Source organism: Lytechinus pictus, chromosome 10 (assembly GCF_037042905.1).
Source record: "Lytechinus pictus isolate F3 Inbred chromosome 10, Lp3.0, whole genome shotgun sequence".
Taxonomy (NCBI): Eukaryota; Metazoa; Echinodermata; class Echinoidea; order Temnopleuroida; family Toxopneustidae; genus Lytechinus; species Lytechinus pictus.
Genome location: NC_087254.1, coordinates 32334309 through 32353821, shown reverse-complemented (window position 1 = coordinate 32353821; position 19513 = coordinate 32334309). Strand labels below are relative to the sequence as shown.

Sequence of the window (19513 nt, the reverse complement as noted above, 5' to 3'; positions counted from 1 at the left end):
TGCAGCCTTTGTGAAGGATGTGACCTGACCTCACTTTGTTGTTGTTATTTCTTTTAGTATTCAGAAGCTTGTGTTCTTAGACACACATGAAGGTTATTGCAGTAAGGATAACTGGCCACAAGAAACAGACAGAGGGTAAGATAATCATAGAAATTATTTGTTTTATTTTATTTATTTTCATTCATACTATTATTAGTGGATTTTTTAATTCAGTAACTCAGTGACTGATTGATTGATTGATTGATTCATTCATTGATGTATTTGTTATTTGTGTATTTTCCCTTTGGTATTTTCTTATTTTATTTATTTTCAGTTGATTGATTGATTAATTAATTTACTAATTGATTTAATTGCTAATACATAAATTCATTTGTGTATCTTCCTTTCAGTTAGTTATTTATTTCTTCTTTAATTTATTATATTCGGGCATATCTGTTTTGCTATGATGAAACTCACTCTGACACCCCTTCTGAAGGCCAATCATAATGCTGATAGAGTGAATCTGAGCAGATTATAACATCACTTTTCATTGATTATAAAAAAATGAAATTAAATGAGGTTTGAAACATTATTTGTAAATTTGTTTCTATTTCTTGAATCACGGGTAACATAAGGGCATCACTAGTTCACTTATTTACATATATGCTTACCACTTCTTTAGGTAGTAATTTGAAGCTCTAAAGATGTCATAATCTATTGTTTTCCATTTGATTTTGAATTTTGATAACATGCCACTCAACCTAACGTTTATTTACAACATTTGTTCAAATGAACTTTATCATAGGATTGTATACCTATTTAAACTTTCAAGTATTAAAATGCATGTTTTCTTTTTAACTCATATTCTGTCCCTCCATATGCAGTCTCTTGCTCTCCCTACTGTCAGAAGTGCCGGTCCAAGAGGACACACTGATGCGTCTACTAATCATGGGGCTTGAGAGGACTATTCCACTTGCTGCGGGGGAGGCCTTGGATCTGGTTGATAAACTTGTCAAGAGGGCTGCAGTATTGCAATCAGAGGGTAATATATTTTGTGTTCTCATATCATAAATCAAAGAATTGATTTCAATAACAAAAATATTTCATGTGTTCATCTATTAAAAAAATTCCACGTTGGAGGAATAGCGAAATAAAAAAAAAGAAAAACAAATATTTGTCTTCAAAATTTGCTTTGATAATTGATGAAGATTTGCTTGTCTTTGATAATACTATGATAATTATGCAGTGCTTGCAAGAAAGGTCTCTCTAAGGATTCTCACTCAAAAACATTATGAGAAACTAGTTTAAGAACGGAGATTTGTTGCTTATTTTGATATTGTGGTGTTGAAAATATTATTGCGTTGTATTTTCTAAGAAAAAAAGAAAAACAAATATTTGTCTTCAAAATTTGCTTTGATAATTGATGAAGATTTGCCTGTCTTTGATAATACTATGATAATTATGCAGTGCTTGCAAGAAAGGTCTCTCTAAGGACTCTCACTCAAAAACATGAGAAACTAGTTTAAGAACAGAGATTTGTTGCTTATTTTGATATTGTGGTGTTGAAAATATTCTTGCATTGTATTTTCTAAGATTTGTGTTGCATTCTGTTCTCGATGTATCTGTCATGATCATGTGTGGTTATGCTGTGATGAAACTCACTCTGACACCCCTTCTGAAGGCCAATCATAATGTTGATAGAGTGACTCTGAGCAGATCCATTCTTATTGATTGAAATAAAAATTTAAAACAAAACAAAGTTTGTAATACTACTTGGATTCTATTCCTTGAATCTACACAAGAATTTCTTCTTCCTTTTATTCTCTTATCAGATTTCTTGCTGATTGTATAGCCAGCTGCCAAGATTGGAAACATTCTATGGCATTTTTTCCTGATTATTTCCACCTTTGTAGTAAGATGTTCAAATGGCAGATATAATGCTGATTGATGTCATTGTGAATTCTTATTTTTTGTTTAGATTTCCAAGTGTTAAAGATAGAGAGGACCACGCTGATTGATGTTGTCCTGAATTCATGTGTCTATCATCATCCAGAAAACATCACATTACCTCAGGGGTAAGAAAACATACTTTATTTCATTTTGATTTTCTTTATTTCACACTGTCCTCTCCCTCGTTCTCCCGTCACTCCCTATGGGAAACTTTGTTTGACTGCAGACATGGCTGGTACTTCCGATTCATGAGGCCACTGTAGAAAAGCACCTCACGTAATGTTGGTCACATGACTCGACCCAAAGCCAAGGCCAGCCTTGACTACATCCCTAGTAGACAAGGCACATAATTGCTGCAATATCCTAATGTTTTGTTTTGTTTTCTTTCTTTTGCTTTCTCTGTATACAAGTTTTGATCTGTGTCATACTACATGAGAATATACATGTACCTAAAATGGTTCAAACTGATGTTTTTCTAACACAAGCTGTAGCCATGTAAAAAAATAAAGAAATTATAAATCAATCAATGCATCATGAAAGTCATTCTTTAAAAGCTTGTTAGCATGGAATCATTTTGGGGCATGAAGTGAGGATGTGTGACTTCAAAAAGAATGCAACTTTGATTTATATGTCACAGGATATTTCTTATGCTATGATGAAACTCACTCTGACACCCCTTCTGAAGGCCAATCATAATGCTGATAGAGTGAATCTGAGCGTGTGCACATTAGCTCAATGCTACATTGATTATTCCTTATTTTAACCCATTTTCCCCATTTCAAATTTTATCCAGTTTCTTCTGTATTGTATTTTTCGTTTCAGATACCAGGTACCAAGTCTTGCCATTGCAAACTTCTATTGGAAAGGTTGGATTCTCCTTCTAATCCTAGCTGCTTTTAATCCCAGTAATATAGGTAAGATAAGCCCAACCCTGAATATTGTCATTAAATGATGGAAGAATTCTCTCTATCACATCATGTGGTGTGAACCTCTTGTTCGTGAGACCAGACGAGCATTTCATGAAAGGATTTGTCAGACATTTTTCGCTGACAAGTCCCATTTTATCTGACAGTTACCATAGCAACAGTGCTTATTAGCCAATCAAAATCAAGGAAAGTTGTCAGACAGCAAAATCTTAATGAAGTGCTCCCCTGGTTAATGAAGGGACAGTAGTTTAGACTTCATCATGTTTGGTATGCAGTCATAGTGCAAGAAATTGTTACGTGACTGAACAACAAAATCAGGAAGTTCAACAGTAGGAGAATGATTCTGAACTGACAAAGATTTTCAAAGAAAGGAAATTGCATTTCTGTGATCCAAATTGTGAGCTAGGTATTATGATAGATTTGGCAGCCCTATGTTGTGTGCAATTATTTTTTTAAGATAATTTTTTCTGAGCACGAGGAAGACTGTTACTAAACTAAAAAGGATTTTGTTGTCTAGGGGAAGAGTTTAGATTTTTATGATTATAAATATTTCAGATTTGAATTCTTCCCTAATTGTAATTGATTTCAATTTGTAATATATTTTGATAAAAACAAGCTTATTTATTGCTATGATGAAACTCACTCTGACACCCCTTCTGAAATTAACAATGCTGATAGAGTGAATCTGAGCAGATAAATATTACCTTAATAATAATATTCAGCATTTATATAGCGCTTGATACATCGTAACAACGTCTCTAAGCACTTTACAGACATATCATTACCATGGTCATCGGATCCTTTCGTGCCCGCATACAATGTATGCACCTTCTCCACTCCCTGGGGAGCATTCCAACAAGAGTTTCAGGACTCAATTGGTAGGCCTACTACATATAGGCTTTCACATCCTACCGGGTACCCATTTAACACCTGGGTGGAGAGTGGCAAATTGTGGATTGACGCCTTGCCAAAGGACGCTAGGCCATGGTGGGATTCGAAGACACGACCCTCTGATTACAAGGCGAGAGTCAGAACCGCTACACTACGCCGCTTCCACCTTAGCTACTCTCTGACAGTGTGTCCTTCCAAATGGGTCACATGTAAACTATTTTTTGATAACTCCTGAAAAAAAATTATGATTATGATTAAACGAATTAACATGGGCTAAAAGCGGACCAAATTAAGTGTATCAATATGTAAACTAAAATTCTTTATTTAACTATTGCGAAAACAAATATGATTATGAATAAAAACATATTCAGTACTATTCATACAACTGCTTTTATCTTCTCTTTAGGTCGTGTTGGATGGGATAACTATCCAATCCTGCGTTACTTCATGGAGATGGTCATGACAAAGTAAGAAAGTATAAATCATCCCCTCCCCCCCCAAAAAAAATGAAGAATTTGATTCAAATGTATGTATTTGTATCTGCCATTGTTTATCTAATTTGCATGGATGTCTAGTGTTGTTTAGTGAAAGTAATTTTAATTAAAGGATATTTGCTATGATGAAACTCACTCTGACACCCCTTCTGAAGGCCTATCATAATGCTGATAGAGTGAATCTGAGCAGGCACCCCCAAAGAAAAAAAAATGAAATAAAATGCATAATATTGAGAAGAATACTCGTATGATGATGATGATGATTATGATGATGATGATGATGATGATAGATAGATAATTAATAATGACAAAAAACAGTGATAAATAGACAAACTTTTTTAATGAAAAGTAATGACTTGTTTCTGGGGGTGGGTTGAGTTGTTATCTGATCATGAAGTCAAATTTCTTGAAACCACTTGCAATAAAACAATCTATTTTATTATATTGTTTCTTTTGACTAGCAATTTCAAGTTTCCCATGGCAACACGAGCCAAAGATGAGAAGACAGCAGAAGAACTAAAAAACATGGAATTACAGGTTCGTGTATTTCAATTTAGGCAGTTTAATTTTGATGTCCTATGTTTATGGCAATGCATTATGCCATTGACAGTATGTTAGTGTCTTGTGTGAAATAAATAAAAAACTTTAAAGAGCCAAAATAGATCTATAAATCAGGGATGTAGTTGAAGTTGGTCACAAAACCTCCCATAGGCATTGTACATGTGACTCTACCCAAGGCCAAGGCAGGCAAAATCTGGCCTCGAGGCCAGTCTAGACCACATCCCTCCTATACATGTAGGTAAAGTAAAGCCAAAGAAACTAATTTCATTGTCCCAACCAATGTACTGAAGTTACGCATTCACCTTGGCTCAATTCCCATAAAATAATGGATGTTGCCTTGGCACAATTTCCCCAAAATGCTCAAGAGTCATGGAAAATCCTTATTCACTGCCATGTTAAAGCTTATCAAATGTAGCAGATTCAGGCAGTAGGTTATGAAAAGTATCCCTGAAAGTAAAAACTAATTAGTCGCCTGCATTGATGTCAAGAAACTGTGAGGCCATTCTAATATTTCTAGAGTATCTGATTCAACATAATCTCTATTCATTATGAATTTTAACCCATAGGTTGCTCAGCTTGAGAAGCAAGCGATCCTTGAGTTTGGAAACCATCTTGCCAGGGTACAGATCATGAGATAATATCTGTTTATTGTTAACCCATAGGTTGCTCAGCTTGAGAAACAAGCAATCCTAGAGTTTGAGAACCATCTTGCCAGGGTACAGATCATGAGATAATATCTGTTTATTGTTAACCCATAGGTTGCTCAGCTTGAGAAACAAGCAATCCTAGAGTTTGAGAACCATCTTGCCAGGGTACAGATCATGAGATAATATCTGTTTATTGTTAACCCATAGGTTGCTCAGCTTGAGAAGCAAGCGATCCTAGAGTTTGAGAACCATCTTGCCAGGGTACAGATCATGGAGGGTAACAGTCTCTTGCTAACACAGCTAATGAGGATGGAACCTAAGTAAGTTTTCATATGATTTCTTCGTTTTAGTTTGATTTATGTATTTATTAGTGCTATCACATGTTTACAGGTTAAAATGAAACTAATTGTAGAAAAGTTACTCAAATGAATACATATATCACATGGGACCAGAAAACTAGCCCCCAACCCAGCTTTGATGTATGCTGATTTTTTCCCAAATCAGAAGATTCCACATCATGCTTGAGAAATCTGAAACCTCCCTGTCAACTCTCCAAAAAATGGTATTGAAGTTGACATAATTTACAGTCTTTTATAAAGTTCAATCAAGTTTTCCAATCAACGATTGTGTCTTCAAACTGATGGAAAATTCAAGATGTTATTATTAAAGGCTTAGAGTAAATGACTTATTTTGCATTTATCAATGTACGTGTTTGTAGTGGACCTGTTCGAAGACCTCCCATTCAGATACTGGACCAGCTCCAGCATTACAACAAGGTGCTTCACCTAGGTCATATGCTGTGCAGGAGTAGGAACCCTGACTTCCTTTTGGACATCATCCAGAGCCAGGTATGTGGTGAACAGAAAGAAAAATTACATGTAGGCTCAGAGATGATTTTGCCTCCCAAATGCCCCAAAGAGCCCAGGAAATTTTTATAAAGAGCCTGTTTAAGATCTCCATTCACTTCAGTGTTAAAGCTTATCCAAAGAAGCAGATTTGGGCAGTAGGTTGTAGTAAGTAGCTCCTGAAAAAGTTTTTTTTTCCTGGTGAATGATGGCTAGGTATGGTGATGGGGATGGGACAAATTTATAAGGTCATTTCAATATGCATGTATGGTCTAAAGCCATTATTTATTCTTAACAGTACCATGGTACTCTTACTGGAAAATCATAAAAATGTTGATGAATAATTGACTGCTTGGCTTAACCTACTGGGGACTAACTGTAAGAGGTCTCATGTTGAAGTCTATTGAAAACCTTGTGAATTGTAAGTTAGTCCTTCTGTCACTGAATGCTTAAATGCAGGAGGGAAAGAGAAAGAATTAGTCAGTCAGTCATTTAAAATTGAAGTATAGATCTTGATCTCTATTTTTACTTACAGAGTGTTTAACCCTAATTCTCCCGGGGGGGGGCCATAATGGCCCCCCCTCAACAATTTTCGCGATATATCCGCTGCGCAAAATTTTTTGACCTCGCCGCTCACTGACTTTTTACTTTCAAGTCTCGCGCAAATTTTGAGACCAAATTTGTGACGCCCGGATACGCGGTTACGACATTACGCAGCATTATGTAAGTGCATGTCAGACCCAAAATTGCTCATAAACGTGATTTCATGTACAAATCCCATGCAAATTGTGTATTTAGCCAAAATTCATAAATGTATCATTATTTCTACTTTTACTGATTGAATTTAATTAATTTTGCCTTGCTTATGATCAGAATTAAGTCTGGAACGATTTCCATTGAAAAAACAATAAAAAACAAAAAGTAAAAAAAACAACGAAATACATAAGAAATTCATAAAACAATAAAATACATAAGAAATTGATTTCCAAACCGAAGTTTTTTTTAATTGCGATTGTTAAGAATGCTACAAAGAATATTATAACCAAATATTAGCATTCTAGGAGCTTTATTTAGTGAATTAGAGCAAAAAGTATGATTTATGCATAAATTAGCATAATTAATTCATATAAAATAAAATCTCATTATTTTGGAAAATTTTACCATACAGCCTTGTAGATTACATCGCACACAACCAGCATGCAAATTTTTGCGTCGCTCGAGCGATCAGCGGCCGAGATCTTAAGGGGGGGCCATAATGGCCCCCCCCCCGGGAATGACAAGAATCAAAATACCCCGGGTGATTGAGGGTTAACAGTTTTCGATATTGAATGTGAAACAGTCAAATTGGCTATAAATTTTAAATCTAAAACCTTGATTTTATTCAAAATAACTTTCAAATTTTCACAATGTAAGACAAATAATCACAATCAGTTTTTGACTTTGAGAGATCTTAAGTTTAGATTTTGTTCTTGATAGGGTACATCCCAATCCATGCCATGGTTGGCTGAGCTGGTGAACTCAGCTGAGGGTTCCTTAGACGTGTTGCCTGTCCAGTGTTTGTGTGAATTCCTTATCAACCAAGAGGCTGACAAAGACTCGGGAGGGTCAGATGGAGGCGAGAGCAGCTCATCTTCAAAACAGGTAAGATATTCTTCTGACTTTTATCAAGTATTGTACATCATTAGGTAAGATACCACCTGCATTTGATGGAATTGTGTTCTGTTGACATTGTAAGTACTTGGTACGTGTTAATGCTCTATGCGTAACTGTATCAGATTAGGCATTATTTAATTAGGTGGTGGTATTGGTGGTGGATGAGGATGGATGATAATGATGAATCATGACAATGACGACTGCAATTTTTTATGATGATGATGATGATGATGATGTAAAGGATGCCGATGATGGTGAAAAGGATGCAGATGCTGCTGCTGCTGACGATGATGGTGATGATGGTGATGGTGATGATGATGATGATGATGAAAAGGATGCTGATGCTGATGATGATGATGATGATGAAGAGGATGCTTATGATGATGATGATGATGAAAAGGATGCTGATGATGATGAGGAAGAGGATGCTTATGATGATGATGATGATGAAAACGATGCTGATGATGATGAAGATGATGATGATGGTGATAGAAAGTCCACAAACAGAAGCAGCAAATCTGCTCCAATTACTATTCCTAACCTCACACTAACCCAATAAATTTGGTATTTCCCCTCTGTTTGACTCTTGCAGAAGGTTCACAAACAGGAGCAGCTTTTAACTCGACTCCAATCCCTGGTCTTTGATACAAACACTGATCCCATGAACACCTCTGAAGTCCTAGGATACTTCCTCACCAGACTCTCTTCCCAGCAACACTCAGCCAGGATGTTAGCTTCCAAGGTCAGGTCATAGGTCAACATTCATTAGTGTACACCATTGATTTTTCTTAGGGTATTAATCTTTGTCAATCTGTTAAGTGCATCATGAGCTAATGTCTGTATACAATTCCAAAGAACTGGATTAATGCAGTAGTTATATCAACCCCTTAATATAATGGCATGATTATTTTGTTTACATTTTTTCCATTATTTACATTTGCAATACTACTATTTCATAATACTTTTTTTTTTTTGGGGGGGGGGTGGGGGTATATGTATTTGTATGTAGTAATGTTTTTTTTTTCATGGAAGTTCAATATTTATGCCTAACATATATTAGGGACTTGCAATGGTGTTATCTCCAAGGTCAGGGGAGGATGCAATGGAGGTGGATGAGCCATCTGAGTCTGATTCTCCATTGTCATCACACAAGTGGCTCTTACAAGACGTGCCCGCCATCCCCAACTTCGAGACTGTCAAAAGCCAGGCCACTACAGCTCTCCGAAGTGTAAGTTGCTCATAGACAGCGAATCTTGAAATGGAATTCTGGGTAGTGTTTCATGAAACACATAGTGATTTTTACTGACTACTGTTATAAGCTACTGAAATCATTGCATCTTATTGGCTCAGAGCTTATTTGTCAGTGAAAATCACTATTTGTTTCATGAAACACTCCCCTGATTTCAAAAACCCGGTCTTTATTGTCAAGAACTTTGTAACCTCAAAAATAGTAATGATGAAAAAAAAAATACTCAATGAATTGGATTGAATTTATTGAATTGAAATGTTGCCAGTTGGAAGTTTGTTAGATATTGATCATTGAAATTCTGTGGATATTGCATTGATTATGAAATTTATCTGAAAAAAATTGATTTGCTCTCTACTTTTCTTTCAGGCTTGCCAAATTGACACTGATCCTCGAGCCGTAAGCTCCTATATCATCTTCCTATCCCATCATGTCTTGCCTGCCGACCTGAACGACCTAGCCCAGGACCTTGCTCAGCTCATCGTAGAGCGCCCAACCATGCTGTCTTGCATCCTACCACATGAGGGCGACGCACCGGCGGGAGACGAGACCTTGGCCGCCATGCTGCGTATCTTCAGTAATTACGTCATCAAGGCTATCAAGTCGACGGATGAAGAGGAAGGATATAGATGGGTAAGAATGTGCTTCCCAACTCATTTGACTTTGCCTTATTCAGGACTGATGATAGAAATAGTGGCAATATTTTAGGATTTTTCCTTCGGAAACTCAATCAAAATCTCCTGCTTTTGAAATAGGGTCTGTATTATAAGCAAATAATCAGAATTTTAACTATGCTTCTCCAATGATAATATCAAACAGATAAGATATGTAGAAACAAATTCAGATGAAATATTGATATGAACAGAACCAGACTCAATCAGCATACTTGTTGAATTAATCTAGATTAATTAATTTGAATAACTAGGTCATTTATACCATAATAATGTACTATAAGGGAGATATTTAGATAATACCTTATTATTATTAATTCTCATTGAATGTTTACATTATTATGAATATGTTTTCCTGGAAAAACTTATTTACTATTATTATTTCTAGAAAAGGGACTTAATTATAAACAAATGATCTGAATTTCAAATTTAACATCTTAGTTTTACTTTTTAGAACAGGGTCTGTATTATGAACAGATTCAGAATATTTGAATTAGTTTGATGTTTTGATTTCTCATTGTATATTTTGATTTAGTCCGAATCTCAGGACCAGGTGTTCTTACGTTGGCCTCATGGGGATTCAGCTACCATGCATATCTTGGTTGTCCATGCTATGATCATACTACTCACCTATGGAGAACCTAAAGGTATTCATTTAAAATATAGATTGTTCTCAGCAGAGCCCTTTTGCAGGAAATTTGCAATAAATAATGGTAACTTTGCCACCCATTGCTAACTCCAGTGGTGTGAGTTCAGATTTTTAGCTGATTTCAGATTTTTTTGTTTTAATTTTCAGCCTAATTTCAGATTATTTTTGGCTTTCCTTTGTACAAAAAGTATTGAAGCTCTTTCTATTACAGATTCTTTTCAGCACTCTTCAGCTTTTTTCAGATCTTTTTATTTGTGACTACTCACACCCCTGTAACTACCATAGTACTGAAGCTTAATAGCCAATCAAAATCAAAGATTCCATGCAAGTTACCATTAGAAGGCAAAATTACCACAATAGTAGATATTATGAGACAGGGCCTAGAACTGCAAACGCAAAGCCTGTGGAACTTCTACAAAGAACTTCAAAATGATTACTAAATTCATTTGCCATTAATTATGCCATTTTATGTTACTCAAATAATCACATCTTACATTCTGTTCCCTTGCAAAAAAAAATACTTTCTAAATATCTGATTTATTCATAAATACAGCTCAGTCAACTTGGAGCACACCTACATTTCAGCTTTATTTAGTATTCTCATAAAATACGGCTACCCCAATTGTATGTGCAAAATGTTAGACATAGGGTGAAATCCCACATGTGAATGTTTCAAAATTGCTTTGTTGTCTGTGATGTCTATGAATTATATCAATCATCCTGGTAGATTAGATTATGAGATATGTGTACAACCTATCAACTGGACTTGTATTTTTTGTTGTCTGCTGTACATGTCAGTGGAAAATATACAATTTGTTATAAAGTGAGAACTAGGAACTGTATTTCAATCCCAATCCTCCCCCTTTTAGTGAAGAGTGAGTTCACCTACCTCCTCAACACCTGGTGTCCTAGTAATGCCCTGCCCCCATCAGCGTATCTGGTGGATACCTCGGAAGAGGCTCTTCTGCTTCCTGATTGGCTCAAGCTTCGGATGATCAGATCAAGCGTCGATCAGCTCGTCATTGCTGGTAATTATAATTATTTAGTATTCACCCGACTTCATATATTCTATTCATGTCAGATATTGTTTTTTTTATGGATGTATTAATATCGAGAAGATGTTTGCACATGTCTGTGAAGTTAGCATTAAAAGAGATTATAGTAATATGATTTTGCATTCTTGCCAGCTGTCCCTGTTTTTAAGACATAAACCCAACACCTTTCATGGGGAGTAGATTGTAATTAGTTCACACCAGACTTTGAAATCCAACAGTGTGTTCATCCGAACCCCTATATGTGAAACCACCCTGAAGTGATTTGTCTGTGTTGTCTCGTTTGTATGAAAGGTTTCAGTGCTCTCAAATTACCATGGCTTGAGCAGTTCATGGACTGAAGTGAGAATGGAGAAAACATGGGAGTTGGACATACAACTCACTATTCCCACTTTGTATCTTTCTTCCCATTTCTTCTTTCTGTCAACTCATTCAGGTCTTCCACTTCTCCACCCCATGATTTATCCTTTCTGAACATCTCTCCTTCTCTTACTCTCTTTCTCTCTCCCCGTTTTCTTTTCTCTTATCCCATATATTTCATTCCTCTCCTTCATTTCAATGTTTCTTTCTCTCTTGCTCTCTTTCTTTGTGCCATTCTTTCAACCCTTAGTCTGTTAAAAGTTGTACTTAGTCTGAAGATGCAGTTATTTTATATTATTATGTAATTGAATTGTGAAAATAATGTGTAATCAAATTTGTATCATTACAATTGTAAACTTCATGTAATTCAGCCTTTGGGCTGCGATGTGTTGATTTTGCCAATAAATACCATTTTACTACTACTACTACTACATACAAAAAACTTTAATAGGGACTGCTTTTATTTATATTTTTACCAGAAGAACAAGTTTCAGCTGTAAATTATTTGTGTCCCAATTTTCTCAAAAATGTTATTGCTCTACATTCAGATGCTATGGATGATGTAGAATAAGATATTAGTCATTTGATTGATTTTACCATGATGTATCATATATCACTCTCTTCAGCTCTACAAGATTTGGAACCGGCTCAGCTAGTCTTGTTCATCCAGTCCTTTGGTATCCCAGTTCAGAGTATGAGGTAAGACATTTCTAGTTCCTGACTCTTTTCATACTGGACAGTACTTATCTACCAACTACTCAGTGGCGCAGTATTGGATTTAATAGGCTTTTCAACATTTCACATAACTGTCGGATAATGACAACTTCACTGTGCTGGCAACTTTCATAAAATGGTGTCCGCATCTGTGATGATATTCCATTCCTTTTGGGAAATCCATTTGGTTTCAAAGGTTTTTCCCTGGAAGAAATATTGCTCTCTGTGACAAGGGAAACTCCATAAAAAAATTTATTTTAATCAATTTTATGCCAAGACCTATAATGTAAGACTGTTCTCTTAAATCTTTTTAAAACTGTCAAAATATTTGTAGATCAAGATCTCTGAACATTGATATTGCACCAATCCACCTCGATTTTAAAGACTTAATCTTGATATCATTGCTCACTATAAGTGGGGGAAGATTTCTTATCACATGACTAACCAATGATCAATGTGGAATCACACCCTTTAAATGTATCAACTACACTACAGCAAACTACTAGCCCATCTGGATGCAGCGGTTGTCCAGATGCCCCATGCCATGGACGCTGCAGTGGTGGACAAGTCCTACATGGCACAGCTTGTTGAGGTCCAGCAGATGAGAGGAGCCCAGGGGGGCAACCAGTTCCTTGGATTACTCAATCACCAACCTAAAGAAGATGAGAAAGGTATGCTTATGGGATTGTATATATCATCACTGATTTCTAATAAGTGAATACAGAATCTACAGTGAAATATGTTTATGGCAACCACCTAATGGAAACAAAAGTGTAGAACTTGTTGCTCAGGGGGGCAACCAGTTCCTTGGATTACTCAATCACCAACCGAAAGAAGATAAGAAAGGTATGGATATGGGATCGTGTATATGTCTTCACCTATTTCTAACACGTGAGTGGAGAATGTGCAGTGAAACATGATTATGATGACCACCTAAATGAAACACAAGTGTAAAGGAAAAGTGGGTGTTTATTGACAAGTTATTATGCACATTATGTGCCTCTATAGGAATCAGTTTTAGTGGTCACCATAGGCAGGTGGCTGCTTTACAGAGGTGCTAACACAGGGTTTTACTTATATTTCTTTAACAAATTTCTTTCCTTAGAGCCTTCATTTTCGTTTCCATTGAATGAAGCATTTACTCAAATATGTTCAATTAGCACCTGTTTACTATGATGACTCGACCAGACTTTTAAAACTATTTCAGCTTCCGTAAGACAAGTCCATGCTCTTTTATCTTCTATTCACATCTCTGTCTTCTGTGTATTTCTGATTTACTAACCCTAATCAGAAGAGGAAAAGGCTATGGAAGTATCAGACTCGGAGCAAGAGAAGAAGCCTACTCTGGACCAAGCAATGTTAAAGGATGTCGAGGACCAGGACCAGCTTAAGAACCTGGTCCTGAAGCTTGTAGATCTGCCTGTATCGACCACACTCTCCGATAAGAGAGATATATGGAGAAAGATCCAAAAGGTATGGTTATATTAAATGTCCTATGCTCAGTATTGTCAAGATTTACAATACATTCAATCCAAACTAGATAATTCAAAATGTTGTTAAGTCAGCATTATAAAGGAAATGCTATGATGAAACTCACTCTGACACCCCTTCTGAAGGCCAATCATAATGCTGATAGAGTGACTCTGAGCAGATTAAAATCTTATTTTCAATTTAAAAAGGAGAAACAATGGCTTTGGCCATTTTCAAAGGAATACTTAATATGTTTATAAATTTATACCATTTTAATCCGCTTTTATATCACGCTTAATACAGGAATGACGTCTCTAAGCATTTTACAGATATATTATGTATATTCTGTTTTATTGAAACCCAGGACTCTGTTGCATACGGTTAACATTTAACAGAGAACCGTAACAGTCTGAAAGTCCATGGCTAACCATAATCTTCTACCGTTACCAAAGTTTTGTATTGTAAATTATTTCAATATTCAAGCCCCTGATATTGAATTATTAAATGTAAAAGAAAGCCCTACATTCTTTGACCAGCTAGATGTCAATTTGTATTTACAGGTCATGTTGAAAAAGAGGGGAGGCGACAGTTCAGGTCAAACACTATGCTATGGACTTACCCAGGCATTACACTCCATTCTTACTGGCGATCATAGAAAGGCCTTCACTGAAGCTGTCCTTGCTCATCCTAGCTATCCATGTGCTCTTCTAAAACATATGGCATCTATCCAAGTAAGTTCTGGGATTTTATAGTGAAATACCCTTAGTGATTCATTGACCAGACATGAATATTCATGAGGTTAGGGTCATTTCATGCAAAGTGATCATTCATAGATGTTACTGGGAGGAAATACCAATGGGTCAGTGTGATTCACTTTACTTGTTGCCTCCATGCACAGGTGATGCCAAATGATGATGATGATGGTGGTGGTGGTGGTGGTGGTGGTGGTGGTGGTGGTGGTGGTGGTGATGGGGATGATGGTGGTGGTGATGGTGATGTTGGTGGTGATGATGATATACATTATTCAGTACATATCTCTTCATGCAACAATCAATCCTAGAGGATGGTTGAACATTAATATAATCTGAATCAGAATTCTGAAAGTCACAAATTGTAAGTGATATAAGTTTGACATCTTCACAGTGTCAATGAATTTGATCAAGTTTTAGCTTTTCTATTTTCTGCAAGTATTCATTTTTTCATGTTCATGTATTATTACCTATGCTAAAGTTATGCTGTGATGAAATTCACTCTGACACCCCTTCTGAAGGCCAATCATAATGCTGATAGAGTGAATCTGAGCATGACCATGAAAGGCATCATGATTGATTCCATTTGCTGTAAAATATGAGTCCCCAATTAGCACCAGATGGCCGTCACATGGTCTGGGCCTTGTACAATAAAATCACATTGTTGCAATGGAGACTGAAAGATGCAAAAATATGAAAGATAATAAGTGAAAAACTGGATTTTCTATCCATCATTTTTTTTCTAAAAGGTAATAAATTCTCTACCATTAAGATGAATTTAAGGGTGAGATATTCTCTTTAGATAACATGGAACAATTTGCCTGCAAGGAATACTTTGATGACGATTCCTAATCAATTCCACTGCATTCTCTTTCCATTGCTTTATCCTCGGACCAGTCATCATCAAAGTCATCTCAGTCAGAGTTTATTGCTGTCCTTGAGATGCTACGGAACATGCTGCCCTCTACCGGCCAAGTAATGACAGTTATCAAGGCATGCATCAGGAAAGTTGAAGCAGGAAATAAGAGCCAAGTGAAGAAGATAATGGAAAGGAATGAGACACGCTGCCTTGAGGAAGGTCAGTTTGGTCATTTGTCATTCTTTTTTTGTCATGCTTCTTTTCTCTTTTTGGGGGGCACTTTTACATGAAATATGCAATGGGGTCAAAGGATGATCCGCCCCAATTGTCAAAGATAGCCCTCATATGATACCTAAGAGTTTTGTGTAAATTACTACTTGGTTCAATGCAGAGTGCCATTTAGTATGATTAGGGCCCTGTTAGAAAAATCTGGATTGTTATGATAATTTTGAAAAATTCAGAAATTATTGCAGTGATGAAACTCACTCTGACACCCCTTCTGAAGGCCAATCATAATGCTGATAGAGTGAATCTGAGCATTTACTTTAAAAATATTGTCTCTTAAAATTTTAGTATTGCTGTAGTAATAGTAATATACATGGATTAATCAATTTGTGTTTCATGGACGACATGCATTTGCTTATCAAATTATCATGTGGCATAATTGATATTGATACTGGAACAAAATAATGAGTATTTAGATGCATATATCATCAATTTTACCAGTCAGTATGTTTCCAAATAGGCAATTCCTCCTACACCTCCAATATCACCAATTGTAGTGTCAATGGCTTGATGCCCTGCTCTTGCCCTGTTATTTTTTTCAAAGACTAGTAAGTTATTCTAATCAATTCCAATTATGACAAGCCATCAATATAATAATTCCTCATGTACAGTTTTGTTCAGTGCCCCCTTGTAAATGAAAAGGAGCATACTGATTGTTCAAAACTGATATATTCACAGGTTTTCATTATATTTAGAGAGTGCTCTAAACAGGCATGTGTACTCTATATTGAGGATAGTGCTGGCTTTCCCTAGTTCAGATTGATTGGATCAATTCCAACTTTTTGTGACACTGGCCCGTATTCTGAACTCGGGTTTAAATTAAACCCTATTTTAAAGTTGTGGTTTAACTATGGAGAGCCATTTGGGGCACAAATCCTTAACAATACACATCTAATTTATTGACTCATATGACACCAAAATCATTCATAATTGTCTGAGAATGATAACTGAAGTATTTTTCCTCATTATGAAAGCAAAAAGAAACAAAATAGTAAAACGGAAATTTTGAATCTTTGGCTCCCCATAGTTTTATCACAGATTTAGACTGTGGTTTAAGTTAAACCCTACTTCAAAATACGGGCAACTGAGTCCAGATGCAAATAGCTTGTAAATATTGAATTAATTTGATAATTGTCCTACCTGTACAGAAATGGTGAAGCCTTCATCTGAGAGGAATCGTCTTGAGGATTTACTTGATGAATGCCTTGGTAGGAATACAAACACACAGTCCCCGGACCCACATGCACGAGCAAGCATGCTAACTAGACTCATGCACCAGGAGTCTGATCGAAAAGACACAGGATTCAGGTAAATCATAACATTGATGACCTTATCTTTCTAAAAATTGGATTGAGGATATGGTTTGATATCAAATCAGTTTACATCTTTTTGAAATGGTTTACAGACACAGCAGTCATAAAATAATTGTGTGTTGGATTGAAGTTTTTACATCACTCATTTTCATTATTAATGAAAAAATAGTGTACATGTAATAGAGCTCACACACAGATCAGGGATACTAGTCCAGTAACAGTTACTCTATTAGAAGAAAAGAAATTGTACATTTCAAAGTAATTTGAAATATATGTTTCATCGTTTACACCTTTTCCTATAAATCAGCTCCTCCAAGAAACAAACCTCCACCTGTGGCCTGTTGATGGACTGGCTGACCCGCATTGACCCAGAGGTCATAAGGTCATGCCCCGACATCCAGGAGGAGGTCATGTTCAGGTCTAGGACCCCTCTGGAGAAAACGGAAGAAGATACCAGTGGCTGTGTTTCTGGTAGCGGAGGGAGTGGGTATCTCTTGGCTCTGTTGACCCATCAGACTAGCTGGGATACTCTTCATAGCTGTATCAACTGTCTACTGGGAAGGCAGGATTCTTTGGAGAGGTGAGTTGTGGGTTCGGGGATGTGGTGGTAGAAGATACCGGTGGTTTTGTCTCTGGTAGCGAGGGAGTGGGTATCTCTTGGCTCTGTTGACCCATCAGACTAGCTGGGATACTCTGCATAGCTGTATTAACTGTCTGCTTGGGAGACAGGATTCTTTCGAGAGGTAATTGGGATGGGGGTTGGGGATGTGGTGGTAGAAGATATTGATGGTTGTGTCTCTGGTAGCAGAGGGAGTGGGTATCTCCTGGCTCTACTGACTTACCAGACCAGCTGGGATACTCTACATAGCTGTATCTGGGGGAATGTTTCATGAAAGGACATGTCAGACCTTTTATCCAACAAGTCTTATTTTATCCAACCATTACCATAGGAACTGTGCTTCTTAGCCAATCAAAATCAAGGAAAGTTGTCAAACAAAAAGAGTGATGAAATGTTTCCCAGCAGTCTTCTGGGAAGGCAGGATTCTTTACAGAGTTTGTAGGATAGTGGTTGGGTATGGTATGTGACTACTATTGAAATGTGTAGCTTTATCATAGCATAATCATGTTTAGTGCGGGGGGGGGGGCAATGTACAACTGACATGGATTACAGTTTTTGTACTTTTTTCCCTTGTATTGTAAATAATGCATATGACTTTTCTCTCTCTCTTATCTCTCTTTTTCACTGACCTGTCAAGCCATTTGCTTTGTAGAAATTGTATACTAGTCAATATAAAGATATATATTAAACAGAGAATAAAGATATAGTGTCAAAACTTAAACATACTTTTGAAAAATCATACCCATACCATCAACATAAACTTGATATATAGTATTTTCAAAGCTCAATCATTTGGATTCATACAACTTAAATTGATGTTCTTCAGTTCTGCAGGATTGAATTTGTATTTGATCTTTCTTGAAAAGGTGTTTTATGTATTTCATGAAAATTTTAGCATTTCTTGATATTTAGAGATTCTTTTGTATCTCATTCTTTTTCCTGTAGATTTGATTATTCAGCAGTATTGGACTTCCTGTGGGCTTGTGTTCATATACCAAAGATATGGCAAGGAAGAGACACTAAAGCACCCAAGGTGAGTCATATGATGGGATATTAACCAATCATATCGATCTATATTCTACTTTGAAGTTAGAATTAGCCAATCATATTAGCCAATATTCTAAATTGAAGTTAGTATATGCCAATCATATTTTCTCATATTCTCCATTAAATTTAGTTGTTGATGATTGGTTGGTTGTTTTAGCTTTTGCAAAACATTTGTGTGATTACAAGTAAGCAACTACTGTTTCTCTAAATGATTGTAGTGACTGTATTCAGTACCTGCACAGACCAAATTTACCCAGTGGTTAAAAAGAACATGGGTACTGTTACCATATCATACATGTACGTGTGACTATTAGGTATACACCTGCATCACCTGGGTTGAGAGTGGCAAATCTTGATTAAACTGTTGCCTACTGTAGTAGGTTGTTCCCTGTACAACACCTGTGGGAATCACAGAATTCAGTAGTCAAGCTGTGAATGTCTTACCTCAGATACCAAACCACCAAGTAAAAAGTGATCTTTTTCTCAAGTTGACTAAGCAAATCGTTTGAAGTATCACTTTATCAGGCATCAGA

At 36.4% G+C, this 19513-nt stretch overlaps 1 protein-coding gene across 1 annotated transcript in view; it reads left to right on the top strand.

Moving 5' to 3' along the window:
- The window catches only part of LOC129270499 (integrator complex subunit 1-like), a 49172-nt gene that overhangs the window by 15526 nt on the left and 14133 nt on the right, over window positions 1-19513 (top strand). The window contains exons 13-34 of the mRNA XM_064105851.1: window positions 58-135; window positions 864-1021; window positions 1958-2054; window positions 2752-2843; window positions 4153-4213; window positions 4702-4777; window positions 5656-5768; window positions 6167-6296; window positions 7770-7934; window positions 8539-8688; window positions 9007-9174; window positions 9562-9825; window positions 10399-10510; window positions 11382-11540; window positions 12551-12623; window positions 13134-13309; window positions 13930-14111; window positions 14669-14839; window positions 15755-15935; window positions 17150-17309; window positions 17622-17894; window positions 18879-18966. Coding sequence (XP_063961921.1) covers window positions 58-135; window positions 864-1021; window positions 1958-2054; window positions 2752-2843; window positions 4153-4213; window positions 4702-4777; window positions 5656-5768; window positions 6167-6296; window positions 7770-7934; window positions 8539-8688; window positions 9007-9174; window positions 9562-9825; window positions 10399-10510; window positions 11382-11540; window positions 12551-12623; window positions 13134-13309; window positions 13930-14111; window positions 14669-14839; window positions 15755-15935; window positions 17150-17309; window positions 17622-17894; window positions 18879-18966 — 3127 coding nt within the window. The remainder of the gene's footprint in view (window positions 1-57; window positions 136-863; window positions 1022-1957; window positions 2055-2751; window positions 2844-4152; window positions 4214-4701; window positions 4778-5655; window positions 5769-6166; window positions 6297-7769; window positions 7935-8538; window positions 8689-9006; window positions 9175-9561; window positions 9826-10398; window positions 10511-11381; window positions 11541-12550; window positions 12624-13133; window positions 13310-13929; window positions 14112-14668; window positions 14840-15754; window positions 15936-17149; window positions 17310-17621; window positions 17895-18878; window positions 18967-19513) is intronic.